Consider the following 17,720-nt stretch of genomic DNA (forward strand, 5'->3'; position numbering starts at 1 on the left):
ATTGTATAACCTCTTCATGTTGTGACTGCTACCGCCGTCCCACACCACGTATAGTAAAGAGCGCTCATTGCTCATTCTGGTTTCTTTTTTATGCGAATCTCATCACTCTGTTAAAAGAGAGCAATTCGGATTTCCGGAGACTAATGTGACGTCATCATGCTTCCTCTATTCGCAATGCTCACTTATCAGTGGCTTGCAGATGCGAGTAGTGGGCATGATGAGACTGATAGCTTTGACGTATACGTTGTCTGTTGCGCAGCTATCTTATTTACTACAGCACAAGGCCAGATATTGATAAATATTAAACGGTAAAGTTTAATATTGTGGAGTTTAAATAGTTTGACATAATATATTATTCAGTTTTGTTAAAAAACTGATTATATGTGCGTTTTATGGTTCGTTTTTATATGTGAATAATACAACCTTATTTGTATTAGTACTAGTTTACTTGTAGTTCGAGTATTTAAACATGTATTTAACAGGCTTGCGCTAATTTTTTTTACTAGATTATTGTATCACAGTAACATTTTAAAGTCCTTAACTTTATAACACAGTGATTAAATTTTACTACTTTTTCACGTAGAAATATGACTGCACGGTACCGTATTCACATTTATTAGAAAATAAACATATTTTCAAGTCATCAAAAATTTGACCTACTGCAAATAAAATTGAAAAGCATAATGTGTTCAATGGCTGAGAACATCCGAATGGAGACGCATGGAGAAGGTAAACTGTTATGGGAAATCTAAAAGATAATATATGACTGCTGTACAAATTGGACAGGGCCATCAAAACGTCAGAGTTCTGTGCGCATTGCATTACGTAATGAGTCTAATCGTGCTCTCATTTCCTCTTCACGTTGCATGGTCTATTCATTACTGTGTGGGCTGGGCCTCGTTGTACTGGGACGAGCGCCTGTCTTGGATCCCATAATTTTCCATATTTGCCACGAACAGGATGTTCCTATTAGATCGTGAGGATAAAAATGCGCGGAATGGGAATTCCTTACAAGCATTTTGTCTCTATAGTGAAAAGGGTTTCAATTCCGTAGATAAGATGACATGAAAAAACGCCAACTCTTAAAATCTTTTATAATTTTTCGTTTTTGCAATGTAGTAGAGTGGGGGGAGATGGGACGCCATTAGCACGTAATATCCAAACAACCTGATCGTGTTTTAAACAATTAGCAACGGTATACGTAAGTCGTGAGAATACGTTTCTTTTTCTTTGAAAATTCTATGTTTACTACCAAATGCGACGGGAAAATAGAAAGAGTGTCCCATTTTCCCCATCCTACTATATTGCAAAAAAAAAAAATTCTAACCCACAGCTTGAGCAGTTTTATTGAAAAATACTTCTACCTTGTAAACGTATATAGAAAATATAGCCCACTTTTCAAAACATAAGGCGCATTAAACCGTTCCTTGGCATTGTGTTCGTCTACCGCACTCAGTTAACTTATCAGTGATATTTGGTACAACTAGTTTATCGGATATTATTAAACCCCTATATGATACGACGCCCTCAGTCTGTCTAGCTTGGGCGGAAATAGCAATCAACAAAATAGATTAAATTAGTGCGGACTACATTTACTGAGATGAATGAATAAATGAATGTAATTTACTTTATCCTCGCGTGGCCGGGAAACGACAGTCATTATAACACGAGTGTTTTGTTTCATACATGCCGTGCCAGCTTACGAGTTACCAAGTATGTTACTTTGTGAGTGAATATTTTTTTCTTGTTTTTGAGTGTGGCTGATAATTTGGACAACCCATTAGTGGCCACTGGTTTGGAGCAATCGCCGTTAAGTATCTTGCCCAACGACACATACGCCCACAAACGACGAGTCTCTAAAAAGTTATCCGTTTCTGCGAAATAATGAACATATATAGATTAACAAAAACGAATATTAATAATGAAATGATAACCATTATATTATGAATAAAATATACAGTAGGGTATGGGAGAAGATGGGACACCATTTAGCTCTCTGTTTTCGTCCCATTTAGTAGTAAACAAAGAACATTCAAAGAATTATAAAACTCTATTCTCACGACTCCCATTGACCGTTGTGAATTGTTTAAAACACGATCAGGATATTTCGATATTATGTGCTTAAGGTGTCCCAGAATGATAACTTGTACTATATCACCCCAATCTACTATTAAGGTGGGGGAGGATGGGATACCTTTACCACATAATATCTAAATATCCTGATCTTATTTAAAGCAATCAACAATGGTCTATGGAAGTCGCGAGAACATGGTTTTATAATTCTTGGAATGTTCTTTGTTTATACTACCAAATAGGGTGAAAAAAAGAATGAAACAATTTCCCATCTTCCCCCACCCTACTATATATGCATACATAATATTGGCTAATAAGCTAAGTAAAATCTATCGTAACTACACAGAAGATCAGCTTCAGCACTCGCCTCCCGACGATGAATCTTCGCCTCCATGGTTAAACGAACTTTGTGGAGGAAACAGACAAATCCAGTTATGGCATTTTATACTTGAACTTCTACAGAACAACGAATATTGCGAAATCATAAGTTGGGAAGGCGACAATGGCGAATTCGTGATTAAGGTTTGTATTTGAAAATCTATAACATGTAGATTACCATATATGTATTTGTAAAATTTTAGAATACGTACGTAGCTACCCTTCCCGGCATTTGAATATATAAGCGACACCGCTAAATAAAAAGTTATGTATATACATGTCAGTTAGAACAATATTCTGAAAACATTTAGAAAATATTTAATGGCATTTTAAACTAAACTATCAATGGCGATATTTTGTTCAAGGTCAATCATTACTTCGTATAATTGCTTTTTTAAGCAGTACTTTCAACTTGATTTTTCCGGCAGGAGCCGAACGAGGTTGCTAGAATGTGGGGAGAAAGAAAAAGAAAACCGGCAATGAACTACGAGAAGCTGAGTCGAGCTTTAAGGTGGGTTTGCAATATGATATACTGAAATATATATACCATATTAGGATGGTGGTAGTTGGGACACTTTTTTACTCTACTATATTATGCTAATTAGTTTATAACGTGCTCATTCATTAGATCTGTGATCTCTTGTTGTTAGGATATCTGGATATTATGTGTCAAACGTGTCCGTCTTTTCCCACCCCAGTATATAATATATAAAAGTAGCTAGTATGGCATGAGTCACGTTGAATGAATTAATGACACGGCGGGGCAATGACAGTCGTAAAATAACGGTTGTATAATTCATACATCCCGTCCCCGGCCACAAGTTACTACGTGTGTGTTTTTAAGATGGAATTCTTTTATACAGCTGCTAGTTAGGAGTTAGGACCGTTAGTGACCGCTAAATTGAAGAAAATATGTTTCGCCCAATAACACACGTCCACAATGGTAGCAGCATCGTGCATCAGCATACCCAGTAAATCCTTTGGTTCCGAAGCGAATGCATTGAACTTCGGTGTTTTTATAGTAAAAGACCTTTTAGAAATATTTAATCGAAAATTTTAACCTTGATGTTTTTTGGATGTAATTGGAAATAAACCAAGGGTCAAAAAGTCAGTTATTATTTTTTTCTTCATATTTTTGCGCGGGTACGATGTATATAGTAGGGTGGGGGTGGATGGGTCACCTTTTCACTATGTTTTCTTGTTCCATTTGGTAGTAAATAAAAAAAAACATTAATTATAAAAAAAAATTATAAAACCGTATCCTCACGAACTTAGACCATTGTTAATTGTTTAACTTAAAAACATCACGATCAGGATATTTGATTTTTTTGTGCTAAAGGTGTCCAATTTTCCCCCACAGTACTATATATAAAGTCGCTGTGCATACATACGGTGTGCATAATATAGGACACTCGTGTTTTAATGTGTCCTATTGTACAGTCACGCGGGGATAAAGAATATGATCCTTTTTATATTTTTAATTTATGTTGCTTTAATTAATTAACGGAATACCAAATATGTAGGTACTATTACGACAAGAGGATTTTGTACAAGTCTAAGGGCAAGCGATATGCATACCAGTTTAACTCGGCTGCTTTGCAACTGCTGCTGAAGCGAAAGAATGCAAGAAATCGAGCCAAAGGTATGTATTTAAATATTTTCTCAGTTCCATAATGGCAAATGAATTTTTTTTATGGGATGTAAAACTATAATCGTTGTATTTCAGGATCAGTGTCTTCAGAAAACAAACTGATGAAAGGTAGAGAGCATCTCCGTTCTTCCGCTGACAGTCTCTTCGATCCGAGAATGGTGTCTTCCCCAGACTCAAACTTTATGAGACACGACAGTGACGATGAGCACGATCAGTTAAACCTTCGTTTAGTTCGACCGATTCCCGTTTTCGGCGCCGGAAATGCTGCCCGCAATCGCGGCGAAATAAACTCGTTTTCCCCGATGGAGCTTTTTAACAGCAGCCCTTACGCGTCGGCATTATTGTCGCCTCTCCATCTACACGCTTCGATGCGGAAAATGAACATGCACCATGGCCACCTGCAACCCAGCAGTCTCGCCCACGAAAGTATGAAGTTGGGCTACAGCAGCCTCTGGCCCACTCGTTCCGACTTAGCTACGTGTGACAAACCTGTAGAGACCAAACGCCGCAAGGACCGCGAACATTTCCGAACCAGTAGTAACGACGAATTCGCAAACTTGTCGAAAAACGGGTCCTCTCCTGATATTTCCCACATTGCCGTGAAGGAAGAGCCAACATCACCCGGCTACGAAGCAAAAGTAAGCCATATCTTCATTATAAAGTATATGGTAGGGTGGGGGAAGATGGGACACCTTTAGCACGTAATATCTCAAATATCCTGATTGTGTTTCAAACAACAACTGTCTGTTGGAACGATATGGTTTATAATTCTTTGAATGTTCTTTGTTTACTACCAAACGGGACGAGAAAATAGAATGAAAAGGTGTCCCATCTTTCCCCACTCTACTATATAAACAATGTATTTTTTCTAATGCAAAATATTATCACAGTTCAGTAGTTTTCGGCAACCGGGTGTCACCTCAAGACCAAAGGCATCAAGCCAAACACACTACTCAGATAACAGCAATCGGCACAAACGTTCGATGTCTGCGTCGGGTCATTCAATTCATGCACTTTCGGATTTTTCGGCAATTCCTCACACACAAATGCAGTCGTATGCACAGAGAACAGGTGCGTATAAACCCTTTTCAAGCAAAACATTTAAATCGTGCAGTATACAATTTTCCTATTTTAACTTTAGGCCACAACCGCAATCATTCGCACGATTTTGCGACTTCGGAATTTTCCACGCCACAGCACACGCGCTACAAGCAAGCCAGCAGTAAGTGCATTTATAGCACCATGTAAACATGATTTCCATAGGTTTAATTGAAATTGGAAAATATTTGTACTCGCACACCTCAACCGATGGCGTGTATGTTGTGTATATGCGGTATAGGAGGATGACGCGGCACTTCCGTGAAATTTCTTCTGGCTGTTGTTGCGCGACAGTGTTTTAGAGGACCGGAAAGAGCGTCACTTGTTGAACTATATGAGTGCCTGCGTCACAGCTCGTGAGAAGCCTTCTTAACGTTTACCATGTGCAGGCACTGCTGTCGATCATCAAAAGGAAGCGCAACGACTGCACCGTACCTGGGCACACACTCGATCAGGCGTGCCTGCTGACGTAGGAATGTTCAGCTTTAAGCAAGAGGATATCCAGGTGACGTATTAAAACGCGCTGTGCTTTCTTTTAAATAGATTTCCGCTCACTTTGGGGAAACAGCAGAAAACGCGCGGTTGTAATGGTGTTATGACATCTACATAGGTAGCTTGTTCTGAAACGTAAAAATAACGAACAACTTCGATTACAAACGGCTGGCAACATGACGTAGCGAAGTGTGATGCGCAGTTGTAATCATTTCCGGTGTCTACAACCGATGTATGTGCTGCTTGCCGCATGACAGTAGTATAAATACATTCTGCTGTTACTTTACGCCGATTACTATAACTAACATCCAAGTTATAATTGATTCACCCCACCAGAACGCAATTCGTATTTCCACAAAGACGGCTGTTTTTACAAGTAATATTCCATACAAGGATGCTTTTGACGGCCTCAGTGAATTACCAGCCTAAAAATAATCACCAGACCGGATTTGCAACCCTTTCTAATGGCACCATCTTTAGTGACGTACCATTCGTGATCATTGTAAAACTCGCATGCCGGAAACACTTTTCAATTTGTGTGATGACATATCGATCAGGCGTATCATATGAGCTATAACTGTAGTAGGAAAACTACCGAAACTTTCGCTTTAAAAATGTTTTTTTTTGTGTTCCACTTTATACTAAACTTGTAATTTTAAATGCCCAAGTTTAAAATTGACACAAAAAAAATCAAGAAATTAACCAAAAAAAATAAAATTTTGTTTCCCAGGCTTACAAGCATGAGGCGCATCGCCCAAGTCCAAACAAACAACACCGTAGAACAAATTCAGAGAGTTTGTGGCAATGGAGAAACGGTATATAGTTCTTTAATAATGTATTTCTGTTGTTGTAAAGTTCAACTCAAGGAATATAGCTTAAATCTTTTGATGGTAAATTATAGTATGATCGAGGCAGATTGGACACCTTTAGCACATAATATCTTAATATCCCAATCGTGTTTTAAACAATTAACAGCGGCCTATGGGAGTCGTGAGAATATGATTTAGTAATTCTTTGAATGTCCTTTGTTTATTACCAAATGGGACGAGAAAATTGAATAAAAAGGTATCCCATTCCCCCCCCCCCACACCCTACTATATATTGTTCAATAATGCGATGTTATTACATTTTAAACCGATATTTTACTTTTAGAAACTAGACCAACCGGGCAAATAGGTTCCACAACTACCGCCCAAAAATCTGCTTTATCCGGACGAGGCAGTGGAACCAGGATGGTTGAACTGAAACGGCCAAGCGAAGAAGAATTGAGACAATCCTTAAAATCGTCTCCACCAAAAAATGCACATGGTAAGGTTTTTTTTTATTGCTGCGTAATTTTTTACGAAAAGGAATAACTTTCTTAAATGTATAGTATAATGGGAGAAGATGGGACACCTTTAGCACATATTATCCCAATATCTTGATCGCGTTTTAAACAATTAACAACAGTCTATGGGAGTAATGAGAATACAGTTTTATAATTCTGTGAATTTCCTTTGCTTACTACCAAATGGGTCAGGTAAATGGAATAAAAAGTGTACCATCTTTCCCCACACTACCAAATATATATATAATGTTGGTTACCCAACATTCCAGACGAATTTATAAACCAAGCGCATTTTAAAAGTGCTGTAACTGCAAAGGATTTTAACATTAACACTAGGGCTGTTTACAATACTGTAAAGAGGTATGCGTATTGAGAATAAGAACGACTATGTCAGACTGTCTATTTAAAAAAATATTTAAACTTGTAATTTTCACAGAAAAAGCCAGAGCGAGATCGACCAGTAAACCGCTTCCAGTAGTACAAGAAGGATTCATTGAACTAAAACGCCCAGAACACTACGAGAAAGCGAAGTCGTCGTCATTTGTATTCAGTCCACAATATAAGCACAAGGAGTCCGGAAATCATATGCGAAGTATGACTTTGAAATGTGATGATTTTGTCAAATCAAATAGTAGGGTGGGGGAAGATGGGACACCTTTTGATTCTGTTTTTTCGGCCCATTTGGTAATAAATATAGAACAATCAAAAAGTTATAACGACATCCTCACGACTTCCGTAGACAGTTGTTAATCGTTTAAAACGTGATCAGGATATTTGGATATTATGTGCTAAAGGTGTCACATCTTTCCCCACTGTACTATATCATTTTTTTGTTTTATAGATAAGTCGGAGGACATATTTCTGCATAGAAGATCTCCTTCGTGGTCGGAACAGGAATCAAAAGAGAATGCTGTGCAAACTGAACCGCTAAATTTGAGTTGTCGAAAGAATAGAACTGAAGGTATTAACCTGAAGCTTCATATATAACATGACACAGCCTTACAAATAGTTGTCAAATATTAAAAAATGTGAAATAACTATTACAGTTTTGGGCTAAACCGAACTCATTCTTAGATACTCGCGGTCGACCAAAGATTCGCCATCAAAGTGTGAACTCTGGGCTTAATTTTGGATCCCCACTTCATCGCAACTCATACCAAAGACATTTAAATGTACCTTCTCTACCACAGAAGTCGCCCGCTTCATCTATACCTTCGTTATCACCGTTCAAAAACTTAAGGCTTTCGGACTCGACGAGTCCTGTGCCGCCGAGTCCTAGCAGAAAAAGGCAAGGCGGAGGTGCGTTGCGGGATTTCGGGTTGTCTGTTTCGTACCAAGACATGAGTGAAAGTGGTGGCGAAATGGATGAGTTGTCTGTGTACCCAAAACTCGGTCGGTACAACGGCGGTGTCGCTTCGCCATCGAAACAGTCCTTGACCGAACTAGGCAACAGAAGTGAACAGAAACGGTATTCAGCAAGCAGCTTGGCAGATGGGGTGACTGGTACTGCGTCTTTACCTTCAAGTCCTAACCACCTAATGCCTGCAAAATGGAGGTATAAACGAAACAAAGGCAAGAGCAGCCTCGCGTCTGAATCCACGGAGAGGATGGCTAATAACAGCAGTAGAGCAGCAGATGAGACAGCGATAAACGATGAGGCTTTTATGGAAGGCCACGAAAATCATATCTCGTCTGCTGATGTTCACGCCTACCAAGATGACGACCAGCTTATTGTAATCGCTGAGGAGTATGACGAGATTGAAGAAATAGATATGGCAGTGGCTGACGAAGACGACACATTCTCAACTTCTGATATCCAGGATAAAAACGTATCCCAAGACGTTCCCAAGCTTAAACTAGACTTGGTGGACCAGGAAATTTCGCCAGTCAGCAAAATTAACTTATGTGAACATAATCTCTCGCGTTCCGCACCGCCGAGTTGTATGACGTCACCGTCACGTGCTAATGACGTCGATGGAATGGAATCGCCGGTCACTGGTAAGTGGTGATTAATTACATTCTATACTATATGCTGGAAGTTAAAGTTTATTCTGTATGTTTCCTATATGCATAACGATTTATAAAATCATTGAAACTATCTTCATATATCTGTTCTATAATTAAAACGCGATGGTTCTTTATAACTTTGTAAAACTATCATTTTAGATTCGAACAACAATTTTGAATCTGATAAGCAAGAAGGGAAATTTGTTGTCTTAAACAGTCTTGACTATGAGCGAACAAAACGGCATGTAAAAATTGATCGTGAAGATTTGAATAACAATACATCAGACGCCTCGTCGCCTTCCAGCAATACAAGCGACGAATACGAGGCCGAGGTTTCGGAACATTTTACTCGGACCGAGGCTACAGCAATGCAAGCAAAGGACCGTCGGATTCAGGCTATTTTCGAAGCGAATGAAAAATCACGATCCTGTCCTGCTACGCCCACTAACGGCTCTGAGGAAAGGGGAAACTTTAACACTGATAGCGCTCGATCTCTCAGTTGCATTCCGAGTGTATTTTCTCTATCAACGCCAAGTTGTACGGCTGTTGGTATACACTGAATATATTTTAGGTACATGGACTTCCAGTTTACCTGTCCGTCCCAGCATTTGCACACGTTTTTATACTTGGTCGAACGTACACTTCTGTAACCGTAGTTTTACTACTATACTTGCACATAACTAACCGAAAATCTGTAAATCTACCACAGGCTTCGAATATAAAACTGTTCTATAGCACCTTTCTGTACTAATTTACACCCAACGTACATTTCTCAGGGGTAACTAATAATGTTACGGTATTACATTTCTTAAGATTAAAAATTCTACTTTTTTTCTTTTCTTTTGTAGATTTTTTAAGCTTGGCCCATATTTTCCGGGCCTTTACACATTGTTTAGAGAAAGTCCAAACACGCCCGCACTAAAACACCTTTCTACGTTAATATATTTATTTTTCACCCTAACTGTATACAAAACCTACTGTTAAAGTATAGTCAAATGTAAAGTACTTACCAAATATAAAAATTTCAAACTGTCATCTCAGGCCTGCTGTTGGCGATAAACATTGTACGTTTCAAGTTATACGAATTAAATATCCAAACTGGACAAACTTCTGCTCTGCTGCTTTGTTGCGTAAACTTGGTTTAAGTAAAATAAGGTTTAAAAACAGCACTGAAACAAAACCGAGCGAGGCCAGACACTATGTTTTAACAATATCCTACTCGCAATAACACCACACTACATAGCTAACAGTGTAAAGAGTATTTCGTCGTATCAAACACACGGGAACTGTAAGCACTCAACTCATCAGTGCCGACAGAATAAAAAAGGCGTTCAAGTCAGACCAACGGCACTGAACAAAAGAGAAAAGTAAATGGTTAGCTATCTTTACAAATTAATCCTGAATTAAATATGATTTAACTATCTTGTCTGAACTGCAGTGAAAAAATAGCGTAAATGGAATAAAGCAAAACATTTATTACATAGTAAAGGAAACTACAATAAACACAAAAATAAAATAAACATGAAAAACCCACTTAAATTCATTAACCATATCACAATCACCTCTAAGACATTACGTTTGGAACTGTGTGAGTGATTGCTGTTATGTTTTATGAGATCGATCGCGCTGTACAACATCAGTGGTTAGCGCACCTACGTGTATAGGACAAAAACAATATCACCCACAAAGTCACATACACGAAGTAAAATGTAATCGAAAACGGGGTTAACAGATTACTCGTGTAAAACTGACCACCGTGCTCCGCCAAGCAAGTATAAATTTTTTTTTTTTTTTTTTTTTTTTTTTTTTTTTTTTTTTTTTTTTTTTTTTTTTTTTTTTTTTTTTTTTTTTTTTTTTTTTTTTTTGGGAAATATTAAAATTATTTTATTAAAATTATTAAATAAACTAACTAAATTAAATTAGAATAAACTGCATTTCAGAAAGTCAATAAATCCACAAACAACAAGTCCCTCCTAGGCAAGTTTGTCGTCATCGGGCAGCAAGTATAAATGAGTTATTCAATGTCTTTAACCAAGAACACATGCGCCAACAGTGGTAGCAGAAGCGAGCCTCGACCTGCTATTCTCTGGTTACGGTGTCGTAATATATTCGTTCCGATTGATATATTTGTACCGGGCGCTATTGCGCATGCACCGAGACGCTACTGCGCATGTGCAGTAACCTTCTCATCATAGGGGCACGCGGCAGGTCAAATTACGACCATACAAATCAAATTACGAACATTCGTATGCTATTTCTTAAAATGTTAATTGCTGATTTAGTTTATGTTTAGGGTTATTACACTGGACAAGAATAAATGATAAACATTTGCTGTTTGGGAGAACTCGTGTGAGTTTAATTTCAACTATATACATCTAATTACGCGTGTATACGTAACCGCATTATAAAATCCCGTTAAACATATTTAAAACTGTTTTTTTTTTGTAATTGGCCTTTGCTGTTATGTGCATGCGTTAAGTTGAGGCAAATGTAGGTTGTTGGTCGTACGTGCTGTGACTTAATGGGTGTCGCAAGTACTGCTGATATATATGCATATAAAAGAGTGTGGGCTTCGTGATTCATACAACGTAAGCGAGTCGGAAGGAAAACTACGTAATCAGCTCGGTTATTGTTGCTTCTTCCCAGTGTTAAAACAAAGAAAGATGCGGTACAGTGTATAGGGCAGGTAATAGTTGGCTCGTGGATTAACTTTCGGTTTAAAATGCTACAGGAACTGTTTTATGTTTACATTTTAAAGACTGGATGTATAAAGCATTTTTAATACGGATTTATTAAACCAGATGAAATGCCAGGAATACGGATACTGTGAATAACTATATCGAACACACTTCTCGAACGGTGAGTAAACTATATGTAGCAGGGTGGGGGAAGATAGAACACCTTTAGCACATATTAGTCAGATATCCTAATCGTGTTTTAAACAATTAACAACGGTCTATTGAAGTCATGAGAATCTGGTTTTATAATTCTTTGAATGTTCTTTGTTTACTACCAAATGGGACGAGAAAATAGAATGAAAAGGGGTCCTCTCTTCCCCCACTCTACTTCATATTTGGTGAGCGGTTTTGTATGCAAATGAAAGAACCACTGTTTGTAAAGAACAATATATGGACAGAGTCATGATGGTATACGTTCCAGTGACTTGTTTTCCCATTTCCGCGTTTACCAGCTGTTGTTATTATATCTGAAGGCAACAAAACAGGAGTTGTAGTTTAGTACCTAACATAAAAATACAACTGATGACTAAATGTAACCGATACTGAGTTATAATGCTAATCTTGCTGATAGCTATAAACCTAACTTAACCGGCTGTAGGGCAGAAAGAACTGGAAACACATATCATGTCGGATGAAGAGAAACAGGACACACTTTCAGTAACTGACCGCGCTAGAAAATATTCTCGACGTGTGAAAGTTGTGTCACGTGCTCCACAGCAAAATGAAGAACTTCCAGCGGGTGTTCGTGTTAAAGCGTCACAGGTGGGTGAAATAATAAAAAAAGGGCCACAAAGTTATTGTTTGTTTTTTTATAAGACGTGAGAGGTAAATCTGAAAAATAAGTTTAAATTAGGGCCAGGAATACCTTAACAGTTTAACTTGTCTGTATAGTTTGATATAGTAGTGTCGGGGAAGATGGGACACCTTTAGCACATAATATCTAAATACCCTGATCGTGTTTTAAACAATTAACAACAGTCTGGGAGTCGTGAGGGTACAGTTTTATAATTCTTTGACTCTTCTTTGTTTTCTACCAAATGTCACAGGAAATGGAATAAAATGTGTCCCATCTCCCCCAATCTACTATATATATAATAATTAAAGCTGGATTGAAAATTTATGTACTTTTATTTTAAAGCGTATTTGATGTTTACACACGTCGGACTCACGTTCAGATTATAAGGTTATCATATACATGATAACTGGTACATTAATTAAAACCACATATTTTGCATATATGCTGTATATATACACACAGTATTTTATACTTAGCCCTGTACTGATGTGTATAGTAGAGGCATTGTGCAAGTAATCGCTATTTCCTGTTTCACCACGGCGCCCACGCTCTATTAAATACACAGAGGCAAAGCAGAGTTCGTGCATCCGAAAAACGACAGGTACCAACAGAGGCAGAAGGAAGGCCGCAGTTAAACCAGGGCGGAATCCCGCCTACTGCCGCAAAACGTTCAGTTCGAGTACGAAAGTCCGTCCGAAAATCGGTGAGGGTAGCGCCCGATCCAGCTCAGCGAAAAAAGTTCTTGGATTTGGGAAACGAAGACGGTAAGTTTTATTATGTGCATAATATGGTAGTTGTCAAATATAAATATGTCATTTGTCAAATATAAATATGATATTTGTGTACATTTGTACCATGTTGTAGAAAACACAAGTGCAAATCGTCTTCAAGTTTCGGCCGGGACGGCGCGAGCAGCACCTCGGGAATCTGTTCGTTTAATTAAGACGTCTCTTTCAACGAGAAGGCGAGCTTTCCTATCCGCTCAAAACCCGGATCAAAATAAAGAATCAAAAACTTATACTGCCCCCCAAAAGCTATCTCGACGAATTCGCGTAAAAAGCATAAAGCGACCTGCGGCAACCGACGAAGAACAATCAAAGACTGGTAAATCGGAAACGGACGATAAAGACAGAGGTACACCTGGACCTCTGAACGCGGACACCCAAGGTGTCAAAAACGTTAACGAAAATGCCGAGAGCGAACCGATTTCTCCGTTTGCAAAACGTAAATCGCGCCGATCGAGAATTGTGAAAGTTGCTAAAGGAGACGCGGAAGGTGAAGATGGGAACCAATCGATTCGAAAGTCTATTAGAGTTGTACGTAGATCTGTGCGATTGCCTCCGCCTAAAAAGGAAGATTCTGGTAACTATAAATATTAGATCGACTTAGAAAAAAATAAATAATACAGAACCAAATAAATACTATAGCAAATTATAAAATTAAATAAATATATACCTAATTCTTTTTATATTGCGTATCACAAACGGCGGGACGGATGATGCATGATTTCATAACATATTTTCTCGCGTTAGTATAATTCGTCACGGAATAAATTTTTATTTTATGACCGTGTCTTGTTTTAGGCGAGGATGCCGTTCGACAACAAAGTGATTCAACGAAGGACGGGGAGAGGTTATTAGGGGACGGGAAGTTTCATCTCGGTTCTGCGTACACTGAGCGCCCGAGAAAAATCCGGATGTCCAGGTTTGCGAAGTTCGATGTTGGACCTGGTGCCAGGAAAAAGATACCTGGCGAACAGGCAAAGCAAAAAGAGACGCTTGTTGCTCCCGGCGATGAGCAAGCAGATGCTGACGGCGCTTTAAAACTACCAGGAAGGCCAGCTAAGTTACGTATGTCACGGATGGGAATGTTTGAAGGTAAAAAGGTGCGGTCTGTGCGGCGAGTGGTTCGGCCTTCTACTAGACACGAGATAAATCTAAACGCGAGGATCCAAGAGTTTCAAAACCAAGCGAAAGGTGGCACAAGCGAGACCACACTTGCGCCTCCAGGATACAGGGAAAAGTACTTGGACACCTTTCGGAAAATGGGAGAAGGTGAAGATGGGGTAAAAGACGATGCTGATCAACCTAAACCGGCAAGGAAGGTCAGTCGAAGGATAGTGGTTCGAAAATCCTGTAGAAATGCGCCGTCTGTTGCATCGCGTGCCAAACAATTGAAGGATGCTGAACAAAAGTTAAAGGCCGAAGCGGAGGAGGCGAAGAGAAAAAGGTTGGATGAAGCTGCTGTGGCAATAACTAGGAAACCACTGCAGCTTCCTGACAGAACATTCAGTGACTCGGATGACGATAGTCCAGAAACGAGCTCCGATGAAAGGAATGATGAAACAAGCATGGAGCCTGCTTCGGATGTGGCAAAGAAAGGTGCGGATAAAGAAGAAGAAAAGGAAGAAGATAGCACAAAGAACATCATCATGAAAACCGATATTGTGAAAGGTGAAGAGCTCAGTAAAAATGCGGTCGAGGACAAGGTTGAAAAAAGTAACAGGGAGGCAGAAATAAAACAAGAAGAACAAGTTAAAGAGGGCGAAATTGTGGAGCACAACGAAGTAGAAAACGACATGGAAACTGAAATCACAAAATGTGAGGAAACTGAGGATAATTCACTATCCCGTGCTTATTCTAAAAGCGATATATTGGATTTCGATGAAAGCCCTGAAGCTGATGATGACACGCAAGCAGAAACCGACGAAGGTCAAGCTACTGAGGTGATAAAAGACACCGAGAGTAATAACAGGGATACAGAACCTGAGAATACAGAAATATGTACTACGAAAAATGAAAAAAAAGTAGAATTGGAAGAAGAATGTGAACAGGCGCCGGAGTTGGCTTTTACTCCTGAAGAACACAAGACGGAAAATATAACGCAAAGTGGGAAATGCGAGGTGGAGAACATTATGATAGATGATACTCAGCTTGATAAAGTAAACGACAATGCACTGGCCGTGGAATCAGTGTCGCCACCTATTGATTTACAAACAGACAACGAGGACAGCTATTATAAAGATATAAGCGAAGAATGTCAAGAAAAAGAAGACAAAGAAGACAGTGAACAAACAGCACAACAGCAGATTGGAATAGAGCAACCTAAGTTGAATGAGTCGCGCGAGACGAAAGAAGAATGTTCCTTAGAGACAAAGGAAGAGGCATCGGAGGAAAAATCACAACAAGAACTAACTCTCGATATTCCATTGACTTACCAAGCACTGGATACTTCAGAAAATCAGGAAAATGCTCTTTCTGTTGAGGAAGAGGATAAACAGGACGATGGATCAGCTACTACAGAAAAACCAAAGTTGCTCTTTGAAAAAATAGAAAAACCAGAACAGGAATTGATGGCTGGTACTTTTGTTGTTAAGTCTAGCGGGAATGGCAATGACGAGGCTGAAGATTCGGATAGCTCGGGAGAGGACACTGTTATAAATGAGAAGTGGAGACTGAAGAAGAGAGAGCAGTACATCGAGAAGTATCGGGAAATGGCGACTTACAAATCACCTGAAGAAGAAGTCAAGGAACTGTTGGGTACGAGTGAAGAGACATTGGACACAGCGGCAGAAATTGAAAGAACAAAAAAGTTAATTGGAGAAATTAAAGCTGAGATAAAAAAATGTGAAGAAGGGGTCAAAGAAAAAGAGGGAACGTCGCCGGGTGTTTCAAAAGAGGCAACAAATACATCAATCGAAACTAAGAAAATAGATGAGGTTACAAAAGTACCGCCAGTGAAGCCGTTGCGGAAACAGCAAAAAGAAAATGCAGGGTTGAGGCAAAACGTAGATTCCAGTGTTGAGGAACAACAAACAAGTAAACCTGATATAGAAACTGCCAAAAAAGCGGAAAATGAACAAACCAAAGATAAAGTTGAAGAAGTAAAACAAGAGATAAAGGTGAAAAAAGAAGAAAATCAACCGGAGATCAAAGTTGAAGCTGTAATGGAAACACAAACCCAAGTTGAATCTCAACTGGAAGATAAGGAAGAAGAAACAACAGAAGAGCAAGCAGAGGAAGAAAACGAAGAAGAAGAATACGAAGAGGAGGAAGAAGAAGATAGTGATGAAGAAGAGGTGGAGTACATATCGGAGGAGTATTCCGATGCAGAGTATAGCGGAGAGGACGAAGACGTTGAATATGAAGAGGTGATTGAATATGTGACCGATGATGAAGAGGAGGGAGAGGAAGGGGATGAAGATGTTGAGTATGTTTACGTGGATGAGGATGGGAATGAGATCTCGGTTGATCCTAATGATGGAGAGATTGAATACGATGAGGATGGGAATCAGATCATCTATGTCACGGATTCGGAGGAAGAAGAAGTGGAGTATGAGTACGTCACTGATAGTGATGAGGTGGGGTCGGATGAGGAGGTCATCTATATGGATGAAGATGGGAATTACATAGACGCGGATGGGAATCCAGTCGATTACGTTCCTGGGAGTGACGATGAGATCATAGAAGAAGACGAAGAGTAGATTAACTGAGAAACCATCGGATTTGTAACCAGTGTTCGATATAGATTTGTAGTAATATAGTCGGCTATACAGTTCTGTCGTTTATTCTTTCTTTGTGTAGACTGTAGATTATCGGCTCGGTGTACCTCTTTATTATGTTATTCTGCAAAATGGGAAATATTTTGTATAGGTTCAATTGTATACACGTTGTACAGTATGTGTGTATTTATATTTTATTGCTTCGTTCACAACAACAGCATCGTGCTATGTTTGTGCCTTATACAATCTAACGTCACTGTATAGAAAGCTCATGGGCTATTTGGTGCGTGGCGAAATAAAGCAATTGATTCAGCATATTTATTCCAATAAGCAGTCTTATGCCGCAAGCTTGATTAATTGTGGTTTCCATGTGTTGCCACACTTTTGCTCGTACCACAAGGCCCATGGTAATCTTTTTGTAAATATTTTTGTTTAAACTTTTAACTTATCGTGTGTATGCAGCAACTGCGGTGAAAGGCTTCAACCTAATTACTTGTACATTTTGATATGTCGTTTACCCAGAATCATGCGTCGTAAAAGAACATTTTGTTCTGGTGAGATATTCTGTTTCCCTTGTTCGTTTTCTTTACCAAACAGGTATTAACGATCGTAGAGCACAATCATTGCACTTACTGTAAACCTATATAGGCTTTCGTATA

At 39.0% G+C, this 17,720-nt stretch overlaps 2 protein-coding genes across 4 annotated transcripts; both read left to right on the plus strand.

The window, feature by feature from the left end:
- The first annotated feature begins 40 nt into the window (after positions 1 to 40).
- On the plus strand, positions 41 to 10,133 carry LOC149736519 (uncharacterized). Its single transcript, XM_089876701.1, has 14 exons — positions 41 to 729; positions 2,420 to 2,595; positions 2,880 to 2,962; positions 3,975 to 4,093; positions 4,178 to 4,740; positions 4,993 to 5,173; positions 5,244 to 5,324; positions 5,590 to 5,705; positions 6,423 to 6,507; positions 6,845 to 7,000; positions 7,456 to 7,611; positions 7,861 to 7,980; positions 8,094 to 9,017; positions 9,186 to 10,133. The coding sequence occupies exons 1-14, from the start codon at positions 684 to 686 to the stop codon at positions 9,584 to 9,586; spliced, it is 3,207 nt and encodes a 1,068-aa protein (XP_089732827.1). The 5' UTR covers positions 41 to 683; the 3' UTR covers positions 9,587 to 10,133.
- A 1,512-nt stretch (positions 10,134 to 11,645) lies between these two features.
- On the plus strand, positions 11,646 to 17,378 carry LOC149736520 (uncharacterized). 3 transcript variants are annotated; one of them, XM_089877123.1, is made up of 6 exons: positions 11,646 to 11,885; positions 12,363 to 12,526; positions 13,126 to 13,324; positions 13,425 to 13,922; positions 14,144 to 15,013; positions 15,089 to 17,378. In XM_089877123.1, the coding sequence occupies exons 2-6, from the start codon at positions 12,389 to 12,391 to the stop codon at positions 17,041 to 17,043; spliced, it is 3,660 nt and encodes a 1,219-aa protein (XP_089733249.1). In that variant the 5' UTR covers positions 11,646 to 11,885; positions 12,363 to 12,388; the 3' UTR covers positions 17,044 to 17,378. The 3 variants fall into 3 exon arrangements, with proteins under 3 accessions (XP_089733249.1, XP_089733247.1, XP_089733246.1); XM_089877121.1 differs by having other exon boundaries at positions 12,368 to 12,526; positions 14,144 to 17,378; XM_089877120.1 differs by having other exon boundaries at positions 11,647 to 11,885; positions 14,144 to 17,378.
- The last annotated feature ends 342 nt before the right edge of the window (positions 17,379 to 17,720 follow it).

This window comes from Ciona robusta, chromosome 4 (genome assembly GCF_009617815.1).
Source record: "Ciona robusta chromosome 4, ASM961781v2".
Classification (NCBI taxonomy): domain Eukaryota; kingdom Metazoa; phylum Chordata; class Ascidiacea; order Phlebobranchia; family Cionidae; genus Ciona; species Ciona robusta.

Bases quoted from the DNA above. Each gene is read 5' to 3' on its own strand.
- LOC149736519 (XM_089876701.1), top strand. From the start codon at position 684: ATGTGTTCAATGGCTGAGAACATCCGAATGGAGACGCATGGAGAAG. The intron at 4,741-4,992 runs GTAAGCCATATC...ATATTATCACAG, and splicing joins CACCCGGCTACGAAGCAAAA to TTCAGTAGTTTTCGGCAACC. The intron at 5,325-5,589 runs GTAAGTGCATTT...TACCATGTGCAG, and splicing joins GCGCTACAAGCAAGCCAGCA to GCACTGCTGTCGATCATCAA.
- LOC149736520 (XM_089877121.1), top strand. From the start codon at position 12,389: ATGTCGGATGAAGAGAAACAGGACACACTTTCAGTAACTGACCGCGCT. The intron at 12,527-13,125 runs GTGGGTGAAATA...TTAAATACACAG, and splicing joins TTCGTGTTAAAGCGTCACAG to AGGCAAAGCAGAGTTCGTGC. The intron at 13,325-13,424 runs GTAAGTTTTATT...ACCATGTTGTAG, and splicing joins GGATTTGGGAAACGAAGACG to AAAACACAAGTGCAAATCGT.